General features: G+C 47.1%; 1 protein-coding gene across 1 annotated transcript; it reads right to left on the reverse strand.

The window, feature by feature from the left end:
• Positions 1–3569: 3569 nt before the first annotated feature.
• prkn (parkin RBR E3 ubiquitin protein ligase) lies at positions 3570–12640 on the reverse strand. Its single transcript, XM_047029551.1, has 2 exons — positions 12415–12640; positions 3570–3844 (listed from the first exon to the last, which is right to left on the reverse strand). Exons 1-2 carry the CDS (start codon positions 12419–12421, stop codon positions 3621–3623), a joined length of 231 nt encoding a protein of 76 aa, XP_046885507.1. The 5' UTR covers positions 12422–12640; the 3' UTR covers positions 3570–3620.
• Positions 12641–12698: the final 58 nt, after the last annotated feature.

Below are 12698 nucleotides of genomic sequence, written 5' to 3' on the forward strand. Positions count from 1 at the left end.
CGAGAGAAAGAGAGCGCGAGAGAGGTCCTCGTCTGTGCACTAATCCATAGACAACAGATCATTTCACCCTGAGAAGCCCCGTCGCAGCTGAAAATGACTCGCAAATATAAAAACAAAAATTAATTTGGTCTGGTTCATTTTCTCGGCTCAACAGCGCGCATTCGTTTTTTTAATGATAGCAGTCTAATGAGGAACTCAGCCAGGGCTAAGTGCTCTGCAGAGTCCAGAAGATTGATCTGAGGCTAGCATGCACGCTTCTTTAGCTAGGGGGGGGGGGGGGGGGGAGAGAGAGAGACAGAGAGTGAGAATGAGAGAGAGTGAGAATGAGAGAGAGTGAGAATGAGAGAGAGTGAGAAAAGGTACATAGAAAACCGCCATAACCAGCTGATGACTGAGTCTGAATAAAGCCGAGAGGAAGGCAGTGAGGTGAGTGATAACTGCAGAGGAGATCCAGGATGCCTCAGTAGACAGACGCCATAGTTCAGTAATAAAGAGACCCCTTTAAGCCATTCCACCAGCTGTCAACCGCACCAGACACGGCCTCCACTTTCGGTGTGTGTGTGATGCAGACTGCTGATTCGAAGCAGCTAACTGTGTGTAGATAACAGCATCATGGGAACTTTCATGTTCCCTGCTAGTCACAATTCTGCTCTTATCACTGCTAAGCAACAGAACCAAAAGGTTGACGGAACTCTTATCAATTGACTTCAAGCTACACAGACACCTGTGTACACAACATGCACGCGCACGCATGCACGCACGCACACACACAGCCCAAATCCACCTCGTCTGATGAGATTAATTGCAAACAACGAGGTACCAACTGAGCTCTGAACACGATACCATCGAGTGACAACAATCAACAGCAGAAGCACTGAGAAGCAATGGGATGTCATCACTGCTACCCATAGGTGCTGGGAGATGATCTCTTATTGGCCACTTCCCGGCCAGTGACTAATTGAGCCCAATTAGAGGTCCCAGGTGCATGGCTGTATTTATGTTACAAGCAGATGACCTTTCCCTCCTCTGATCTGCTCTTTGGAGGCGCTCTGATCAACACGGCGCTGGTATTATCTGGACAGGGGCCCCCTGAATTAGTAATGTCTGGGATCTTTAAAAGACCGCCTGTGCCTGAATCTCAATGGCGAGCCAGGGATGCAATCAATTACCCTGTACCTTCAGATGGGCCAGATGCGTGCATGGACTGTAATGACTGGGAAAGGACCAAACTGGCCAGCCCAGTTAACCTTCAGGGTAGGCAAACTATCCCAAAATGATATCATCAACAAGTGAATGGTTTATTTTGTTGGTAAGTGCAGTGTCCAGAGAGCGACTACTTTCCTGACAGCAAGTGATTACTTCTAATAGTGGAAGGTAAATGTGGATCATTTGAAGGTTGCAGAGATGTACCAGTGGATCATTTAAAGGCTTCCTTACCTTGTCCCCCTGGATATAAGCCTAGAAATCGTACAATTCCATAAAGATAACACTGAGCCAGTCAAGGCCCCCTAACTGATAGAGACAGGCCTCGTCTGTGGCTGAGTCCCTCACGCACCAGACATATGGCGGGCGAAAGCCGTGCAAAGCGTCTGAAATCCTGTGAAGATTGTGTGAATAATACGGGCAGGGACTCCCAACTCCCCGCGCAACTCACGCTGCTAAAACAAGGGAGCGGAGCGCCACTCCGCGAGAAGAAAACCCGTGTCAGTGCCAATTGTTTTACCGCAATTATCCTCAAAGAGAACGGCGGGTAAATAGAATAAGCGTAGCCTGTCTCGGGGTTTAGCTACAAGTCGAAACCCAGGGCGAGTGGAGTGCGCGACAGAGTCTTGACTGTGTTGAGCGTGTGGGAGGTGAGTCACACCTAGGGAAGCTGTGAAGCAGACATGAACGGGGGACCAAGGAGAGTTAGCTGTGGTGGCGCTACAGAAGCTCACAGCACTGAGGTGGTGTTTTGGTTCTCTCTGACAACAGCGACGCCGTCACGACAGAGGAAACGGCATCGACAAGAAAGAGGAATATGTAGAGAGAGAACAACGGAGATGGAAAGGAGCAGGAGTGTGACAAAGAGAAGGGGATAAAAATAGAGGAAAACAAAACTGACTAGAAGGGTTGGAGGGGGTGGGGTACACTCAATAAAATAAAAAAGAGAGAGAGAGAGTCTCCCGGGGAAAAAGAAAGCTAATAGTGTGCATTACAGCAAGCGCTCGTCTGCTCACTACAAATGTCAGCCGCTCACTCCTGAGGCAGAGGGAGATAAACACCCGCTACTTTCAGGGACCTGCAGGCAGCTAACACCACCGAGCACACACGCGCACAATATAACAAAAATAGCAATCAAAGCACACACATACTCCACCACCACCTCTCACTGTCCATCCTGGGGTAGTGACCCTTTGGCAGGGTGTCCTGCTAACGAACCCCATCGAGCTGGAGAGTTCCTCAACAGAAGGAAAACTGTGTGTGTGTGTGTGTGTGTGTGTGTGTGTGTGTGTGTGTGTGTAAGAGAGGGGGCGGGAGGGGAGCAAAGACTGGGGAGCGAGAGAGTTCAGGGCGCAGGAGGGCAGTGTATAACATTGTATGTGACACAGGAAAACATGGCGGACATAAAAGAGGAGGTTTGAAGGACAGAGAAGACAAGAAGAGCCCACCATGGAAACGGAGTGCATGTTCCGTTGACCTCTGCCCGAAGGCACAGAGCGTGCCTTGTGTCGCGCATTAGTCATCGTTAGTGTTTTAAAAGCGGGAGTTAATCAGCAGCAGTTAAATGATCTGGCATCATTACCCAGAGAGGAGCCATTCTGCAGGTAGATTACACATTGTTGATTACAGCGCCAGACTGTGAACACTTTATTACTCTTCTTGCGAGATCAGAGACAAGCGTTTAGGGCAGCTCTGTGAATCGTTTTCACACACACAAACTGAGTGTCACACGAATGATACAAAATAACCTGATAGCATAGTACACATTGAGCAGAAATGAGAATGTCCTCAATGTACTTGTGCAAACACAAACATTCACACACAAACAAGCAAACACACGCATGACGGTCACCATCATGTCTTAACATGAATCTCTGAAAATTCATGTCTCCATGTCAACCATCCGGCAACCTTTTGTCCTCCCTCCTCCCCCATCAGCCACTTCAGGGCCACCATATTTCCCATCCAACAAGCCCCTGGGGGCAGGCAAAGCCAACATCATGCAGTCCATCATTTCTACAAACACGTAGTGGCACATCCACACTCTAGAGGGCAGAGTTGAATCAGACTACCAGCGCTAGCGCACGGTAGCGCCGCCGCTAAATAGCCCAGCCTAGCTCTCGCCCCAGCTTTTGCACTACGACAGGACGGGTAAAGCCCAGGATGCGGGCAGAAATAAAGAGGTGAAGCGCAGAACCGAGAGGCAGTGTGAGTCCGGGCTCCCTGGTCGGTTCACGTGAGCCTGCCTTGTTTGGATGCATGATTAAGAAGGTCAGGTTTAATGAAGCTCTGCGGGCGAAAGTTCACAGGATCCCCTGGCTCGGTTTACCCTGTCAGGGGCAGGAGGGAGCAGGGGAGAGACGCCAGACTGGGGTTCAACAGGGTGGAGTGGAAGGGGGGGGTTACACAGTCGCTCTTCAGCCCGTACACTGGCTTCCTTTCAATGTGAACCATGATCGGAAGAGGCGGCCCCTCACCTGGAGGGTGGAGTCGCTGCGTAGCTCTCGGCCAGCGAAGATGACCCTGAGGTGCTCCCCCTGGACGCCCTGCAGACGGCCCACCGTCTCCTTCAGCTTGGCGATGCTGGCTCCCTCTTCCAGCTCCAGTGGGAAGCCATGACTGGAGTTAAACCTAACGTACACTGACACGCAGAGCACACACACACATTGGAGAGAGAACAGAGTCAAGTCAATAATACAGTTGAGAGGGAGTGTGTGTGTGTGTGTGTGTGTGTGTTTCCTCCACCCCCCATATCCCCTGATGAGGGCAGATCCAGATGAGTGAGCCTGGTAGCAGGGTAGTGTTTGAAGCAGACGTAAATAGAGGAGACTTGAAGGACAGACAAAAAAAAGGCAGACACAGGAACAGAGGGAAGGAAGAAAGAAAGAAACAAAAGGCAAGACAACGACAGAGAGCGGGAACGAGGGAACACGTGACTTGGAGCGTGCGTGTTTGGGGTGGGACGAGGAAAGGGTGTGGGGATAATGGGTGATAGGCAGGTGGAGACAATGAGACCGGCTTTAAAATTCAGCCAGCTTAGCCACTCTGAAAATCCCCAAACCCATTCATTAAGATGAGCGAGATTTGGAGGAAGTATTTTTGCTGTTATCGTTTCTGCTTATTATTCTAATTGAAATGAGACAACCTTTTCAAAAGGCCCCAGAGGAAAGGAGATAAATTCAGGACTGTAAAATGGATGATCGAGGAAACGTCGGCAATCAAATTGGAAATTATGGGGAAATGTGTGTGGACTACCTAGGCATGTTAAGGATATACACAAGCTCTGATTGAGGGGGCATTAGTCAGCACATTGTTTCAGCAATAATAAACATGTCAATTCACCCGAGTAAATAGGCGGCTATGGCCCCCTGCATTAATTATTCACACGTACACGTTATTATAATATAGAAGAGAAGAAAGTATTCCTGGCTAGGTTAGGGGGACTCGACATCTTTTGGCACGGTCATTACAGGAAATGACCTCGGCTGACAGTGTTGACTTAAACACTGTGAAGGAAATAAAGGCTCTGATTGCTGCTAAATGACCCAAGCGGAGCAAGGCTTGGCGTGGAGCTCAAGAGACTCGTGAAGTGATTGCTTGTTCCTTTTCGGTGACATTCCCTCCCGAGGACCGTTTTCCAAACAATAATTGCGGATACATTTTCATTTGGAGGCGAACGATGTATAAATAAAAGGGTGGTTATGGAAGAAATCAGCTGCCCCTGGTGTTCGTTTCACCTCACCCGTTAGTTTGGACCTACCACTACTACCGTTAGATTATCGGAGAAAACACCAGCCTTCATCTATACAGCTAAAGCCAAAAAATTACAGAGCGATCAGCCTGCTGTCTCTTTGTGGTCAAGTCTAAAGCCGGCCCATTTAGAGCACCGAGGGTGGGAAGATAGGGCACTGATTTTCATGATGTTCCCCGGCGTTTTGCATCCCATCCTGGAGGATAACAAATGAGTAAATTCCTCCGTTGTCATGTTCCATCAGAGAAGACGTCAGTCTGGCGAGAGCGCCACAACGTGACAGGATTGCTGGAGTTCTCCTTCCCAGAGGAAGGTTGTTTGGTCAAGCGAAGCAGGATTAGCGGGAATAGGAAAGACTTGAGCTTTGAGGACATCAACACCACCATGGCTGTGCACATGAGGAACAGGAATCCTGCCACGGCCAATGGCAAGCTCCCTGTAATTCTCTCCCCACGATGCCATTCGGACTACATGCCTACAATATTTACATATCTAAAATAGACACAGCAACCCAACATGTCAGATAGCAGACATCGACATGGCATGGACCATCTGACGCCCGTGAACAGAGTTAGTCACAACACGGGGTCCCCAGCTCCAGACCACGTGTGTCTGTTCCCCTGCTCCTCTGAACAGCACTAACTGCACCAGTTGGAAAACTAGGACACTTCACATAAGGGAACACCATGACTGGCAGAATGAATTCACTGTCCTCATCATGAAATGTCTGTTATTAGCCACCAGAACTCAACGATGAGAGGAGATACAGAGGGAGAGAGAGAGAGAGAGAGAGAGAGAGAGAGAGAGAGAGAGAGAGAGACAACCGAGGGCGGACAAATGCAATCCAGCCCTGTCAATCAAAGCAAGAGGGCAGGGTTTCCTGGGCAGCCAATGATTTGTGTCTGGGTGGAGTGGCAGGCAGCCAGATCAATACAGGCCGCATGCAGGCAGTAATATGAAGACAGATTGGCTGAATACTTAACTGCTGCATCGCAGAAAAGGAGCCAGGGGAGTCTTTAGCATAGGAGCCAGACAGCCCGAGAGACGAGGGGAGGAGGAGAAAGAGGGGCAAAGGGAGTGAGAGAGCAAGGAAGGGATGAAAGAAGATAAAAGGAAATGGGTGATTGGTGGGAGGGAGAGGCAGTTTGGAAAGGGACGGGGCTTAGGGGGACAAAATGACAGGAGGACAGAGGAGTCAAGCAGAAGGTAGGAAGGGAGAACGCGAGGAGAGGCATTACAATCTCTCTTCATCATAATGACGGGAGTGATTGACAGCTGATTCTGATTCCTCCGAAGATCCAGGGGCGGTGTCTGCGTTTCCTATAGGATGATGACAGTCTCTACAGGCGGTGGTTGGAGAGAATCGGAGAAGACAAATACCTCCAATCTCGGAGCCCCCCTAACTGCTTTCTGCTTCACATTGATTAGCGATAAAGCACCGGGCCTGGCTGCCCCCCCAAAAAAACATAAAATATGGTCAAATCTATAGCGTCTAATTTCCCCCCACATATAACAATAAAGAAGATGGATGTCCTCAATTCCAGAACTCACTTTGATCAATTAAGAGAACCAATTCCCATGCGGCCGGTACTAGGAGCTTATCCCCTTCCTCAATCCTGTTCTCTTGCCCAGAGTGATACAGGTGGAGTACTCGTGTGAAGGATGGAGCCTGGAGCATTCTAGGCGTGTATGTGTGTGTGGGTGTGTGTGTATGTGGCCTGGCTATCCTTCGCAAGGGTGGCATTGGCGTTGGGGCAGACGCCAGGTCCCGCCAGCCTGCTGTGCACTGGAGGATCATCTCTCAGATCAATAGAAGGATTGGAAGCGGAACCGTTTCAGTAGCGGAACATTCCGCAACCGAAAGCCTGCCTCAGTGAGACATCGAGGAAATATAGCGTCGCCCACTCTATCTGTACGCTCCAGTTAATATGGGACACTGGGATAACGCAACACACACATATGTTCAAAACACACATGTTCAAAACACACATATCAACATAAATACACACACACACAAACGTTTCCAACAGGTGACCAGATAGACAACGCGTTCTCATACAAAGAGATGATGATAAAAACGAGTCTCTCCTGAGATAAGACTACTGTATGCTACGTCTGGGTGCACGAGGGGGGGGGGGGACTGCCACACCTGCAGAGTGATGCTGGCCACACGCTGCGTTGTTATTGGAACAAACCTCACAGGCGAACAGTTTCTGTCTGCCAATGTAGACGTTAAAGATAGAAAGAAGCTTAGATTGCTGTTGTAAACAGTGTTGTTCCTTCTGGGTCAAAAGCAACACAAGCAGAAATGGCCAAGCAATAAAGCAGAATTTACTGTTATCTGCAGATTGTTCGGAGGTCACAGTCACCTGTGGTGGCAATTCATTCAGTGGGGCCTTTTATTTTTTATTTTTTATGTGTGCTGACAAAAGATAGTCATTATTTAGCACCGGGAGGAAAAAAGCTATTATGTTATGCATGGTATAGCATAAAATGGCCTGTTTCTGTTGAGAGAGCAAACAGGACACGCGGGCTGGTGTGGTGAGCGTGGCAGAGGGGCGCGCGGTAGCATGCTTGGTTGGCACTGCCAGCCTGCCTGTCACAGCTCCATCTGAGGGGGGGGGGAGACAGAGGGAGGTCATTAACAATGGTAATTAACCATTAGCCCGCATCTGCCACCTGCAGCACCGCAGGAGTGGCACAGCGACACGGGCGGAGGCACGCACGGCTGGTCCCGCTCGAGAGAGGGAGGGGGGGGGGGAGGAGGGAGAGGTGGGTGGGTGGGAAGGAGGGAGGGGGAGAGGAAGGGAATAGGCAAGAAACAGATGGAAGACGGATGAGAGGGAGAGAGGAGGGGGAGATTGAGGCAAATGGAAACCGAGAGCATAGTCAGTCAAGGAGATAAAAAAAAAACTAGTGTAAATAGAATGGCAATGACATCCTCTATCCAGCTTGTTTATAATAATAATAACAGCAGGCCTGTCAACCTTTCACCTTGAAGAGGAGACATTGGCAACAGTACATAATGAATGCAGTTCATATGCATTCAGAGCTTAAGTCAACCCCTTTGTCAGTCCAAGCCCTCTGGTATTGGAAAGGGCCATTGCCCGTGTGTCCACTTTACAATAAACTCCCCTCACAGACACTCAGACATTCCACTCATCCCTGTAAACCAGTCAGCTGAAGTGCAGTGTGGAGTGAGTCCAGGTGGACTTTATTGGGTAGGATAGAAGTCCAGGGGCATCAGTGAAAAGGCCAGACGCGTTATCCCCTTTCCACAGATATTTTAGATCCACTCTGCTCACCTCCCTCCTCCCATTCCTCTGCTCATTCGAGTCCTCCTCGGAAGCCATCTCACCTGTGCCCTCTCTCCCACTTCCCTCATATTAACGGCACCGTCGCTCCCGGCGCATATTTGCATGAGAGCCACTGTAACCAATTCCAATTTCAGACAGAATTTGTTTTCCCAGACCCCATCAGCTGAGTTTTAATTAGAAACCGCACCGTTCGGAGAGAAGGACCGGTTGCGTTTGAGGTGGCTGTTCATTGCGGCGGGGGAGCTCAACCATGAAATTATTCGGTGGTGTAATCACTGACTAAACAATAAAAGATTAATTCTGGCAAAATGACTCAAAGAGAGATATTAAGTGAGAGGAATTGGGGTATCTGGGATGTGGGCTACACAGTGGTGGGAACAAAACACACAAACCAAGAAAATCAACATGAACCTGGAGCTTGGAGATATAGATCTTTGTTAAGAGTCCACCCCAGCTCCCTCTTCTCATCCACGACTCCAAGGTGACCTTGGGTTCATGTGTTTGGGGTAAGCAGGAGCGTACAAGGGAACAATCGAGTCTGTCCTTTCATCCAAATCAATATGACTGGATAGGGATTCGAGGGATACTCTGTGTTGTTGATCTATACGGCCCTGTACCTGGTAACACACCTTCATATTTACCTCACATTCAATTGTTATTGATTGACAGTAATACAGTCATTATCCTCTTGGACTTCCGAGAGTCTCTTATCTTCCCCGGAGGCAATTAGGCACTAGCACAACGTCAGCTCAAACCGCCAATATCTGTCCTTTTCACCCATTCCTGCTCATGTCTCTGCCTTCAGCTTGCAGTTTTTCTCCTTCCTGCCCTCTCTCTCGCTCTCTCTATCCATTTCCTTCGATCATTCCTCCCCCTTTCTTACCCCTTCTTTCATGACAGTGAGCTGGGAGATATGAAAACTTGTGATTGACACACCAATTTCCTTTCTGCCACCACGCACCAAAGCCTTGATTTCTCAAGGTCCTCTCTTCCCCTCCGTCTCCCACGGAACCAATAAATGGAAATGGGAATAAAAAGACATCAGAATTCGGATAAAGCAATAAGACCTATTGAATGTGTAAATGTCTGATTATAACTGGAGCCGTTTCAAATGCCTAATCTTTCCTCCACCCAACAGTAAGCCTCAGCCTTTGTGTCACATTAGCAGACTTGTTTGACTACTCTGAATGGGGGTCAAGGAAATGAATAGACTTAGGACTGTAGAACAAAGACCTTAGCGCTGAATGAAAAAACTGCATCATTTGATAGTATTCAAAATCTCACTCATTAGCATACACTGTTAAAGTTCAGCATCACTAGTGTTGGTAAAGTGTTGAAAGATGATAATGTGGAGTATTAAAGAAAAGGGGTCAGATATCAAACCCAAAGGGCTGTGTAAAATGACAAGGTTTGGTTGGGATGGGGGATGTGTAGCCAACTCCTAAAATAAATAAAATTCAAATAATAACATATTTAGCACTGGCTTGTCAAAACTAAATTAAGTAGCCACCAGAATGAATTAAAAACCCATATGATTCAATAAAATCCAATTCACAGACACGCATCCACTTTATGGCCATATGTGGGACACTGACCATCACAACTAGTACACAACCTTGTTGGGTATTCCAAAACCCCCCATGCACTAAGCAAAGTCCATACAGACATACTTTGTGGAGTTAGGTGTGGAAAAACTTGACTGGCAAGCACAGATCCCTGACCTAAACACGATCAAACACATTTAGGATAGGCTGAATCACATATGATACGATTTGTAAGCCAGGTCTAATCGCTCAACATCAGTGGCCAACCTTCCTAATGCTCTTGTGCCTGAATAACCATGCAGCAATGTTCCAACATTTAACCTATTTGAAAGCCTCCCCAGAAAAGGGAAGACAGTTATATAGGAACACATTGGGACCATTGGGAACACATTGGGATAAATTCCCATGGTTTTGTAATGAGAGGGACACAAAGAAGTGTCTGTTTACTGAGCAGTGTCTACATCCTATTGTCCACTCAGTGTAAGCCTACCTCTTACAGTCCAACGCTTTGGCTACAGCCTATCTTGTAGGTTCACATTTGTGCTAATCTCAATCTAAATACCTCAGCACTGATACTCCTGCCCTCGCTAATGAAAGTGAAAAATGACTGAAGACTAATGTGGACACATATTCACGAGAAAAACAAATTCTTAGCCCAGAGTCTCTTTAAAAAAGCAGGAAAGACACTTAGCTGCAACGAACGAAAAATCAATAGCAATTTATTCTCTCCTTGGACTCCAAACATAGTAAATAATCCTGTCACTATCTCTCTTCCAGTTGCCCCACTTCTTGTCCCGAGAGTGCTGTGGCGTCTCCCTCTTCCTCCCTCTCTTCATTGTAGACCTCTCTAACCTCTGAGAGGGTCTCCTCCCCGGCTCACTCTGGGGTCTTTCCACTGGGACACAAGACTCAAAGGAAGTAAGCTGCTCCAACAAACGCCTGACATGAGGCCGGGAAGACTTGAGTGTCGAGTCTGTCTGAAATTGTCCCTCGCCCGTTTCAAATGCACACATTTTCCTCCAATCTGATTTGACAAAGTAGCACTCAGTTCTTATTATAGGGTAAAACGTATCCATGGTCACGGTCACACTGTCCTGTCACTCACTTAGATGCTGCACATTCCTGATAAAGGCTGTTTACAGGTAGCTGATCTGTCCGCTCTATGTTGACAGGATAGCCTCAAGGGAAGGTGCTCTGAGAGAGACCCTGTCTTACATGGACAGTATGTCTGATGGTCAATACAGGACCGACAGGGGTGACACGTTCAATAGAGTTGGCTTCCCTAATAGAAATTGGTTTCATTTCTCAGCTTTCCTAAGTCCCTTCTAGAGACAATCCTTTTTGATCAATTTGATCAAAGCACTCACGCCGCTCCCTGAGGTATACAAGGCCTTTTGCTGACACTTTACTTTCATTTTATGGGCTACCCAGCAGGCTGCTACTTAGAGGAGCAGCAGAAATGAAAAAGGCATACAATCAACATGAAAGAGAGTTCTTGGGCTGAATCATTAGAAAGGCTGACATGTGAAAATGGTTAGTCTGTGAATAAAACTATGAAAATATCTATCCTGTCAAACATTCACAGCATGAATAACATTCCCCCAGAACTGAACCATTTTGTTTAGCCTCCATCCAAAAAGTTTTGAAACAGACACATGGAACCAAAGCATCTCTTAAACCTAAAAAAACTGCCTCCAGAGAATTTCTGAACTAGAATTAAGAGACTTTACAAGTGGGGATCCAAAGACACAGAGACACAATCAATGTTTTTCTAAGCCTTCAACAGTGAGTTTCTCAAGTCTGACAAATCAAGAAAAAAGTCAAGGCTATTTCACTCTGTGGCGATCCAGCTAAGATTAATCTTGCGTTTTTGTCTTGAGGGGCAGCCTAGATACAAATACTGAGTTTGAAGAACTTTATTTAGACATTTGGAGAGGGCATCATCCTTTCTCAATGCCTGACAGCAGCCTTCCTTAGCTTTACAATCCATCAGTCCCATCAGTCACACTAAACCTCTGAAAGAAAGGAAAATAATCTCCCCTTGGCACCCTAAAGAAAGTGTTGGCGTGACACAATATCAACATTACCCAACTCTGCTACAAATATTTCTGTCCGCAGTTGACTTGACGTTAACCTTATGGGCAGTAGTCAATCGTTTTTGATTTACTGGTAATTTTCTCCTAATCAATCCCCTACTTGCTAGAGAGTAGGTTAACGACAAAGTCGACGTGGTACTTGTTGGCAGTCACTAGCCATGTTTGATACTGTGTTTACTGTTTAAATAAATGCAGTGTATAGTAGACGCAGATCACAAATGCACATATACACTGTGTGGGGCCACAGGTAATGTTGACGTTTAGACTTCTCAGGACTGGTAGAACAGTAACGTCGACGTTACTGTACTGTAATTGGAATACCCCGATCTAATAAAAACTCCCACTCCCAACAAGCTAACGATACTGTTAGATAGCTACAGTGTAGCTGCCTATGTAACGTCGAGTTTGTCTCAAAGACGGCTACTGTAGGTGTAAACATCCAAAATCACCTCAATCCTTTCCTTAGAAACTGGATGGACAATGTCAAACGAACTATCACATACCAATCATGCTGAGGACATGTCCTCTACGTGTAAAGTGCAGAACGCAGATGCAGGCGGCTGGAGACCTCCATACGACTGTACTGGTGTACCAGGGAGGGTGGGAAATGTAGTCCTTGTTTATACACTATCCTCGTAGCTATACAATGCATTAGATATTGATGAGACTGCTGCATTTTATACTTAAACATGTGTCAATACACCTGTAGTGAAATGTTATAGTCATATAAATGTGTCAGATGCCAATAAAGAAAAATACTCTTCTTTAAAGTGACATCAGACCGGAA

The sequence above is a fragment of the Hypomesus transpacificus genome, chromosome 11 (assembly GCF_021917145.1).
Source record: "Hypomesus transpacificus isolate Combined female chromosome 11, fHypTra1, whole genome shotgun sequence".
Classification (NCBI taxonomy): Eukaryota; Metazoa; Chordata; class Actinopteri; order Osmeriformes; family Osmeridae; genus Hypomesus; species Hypomesus transpacificus.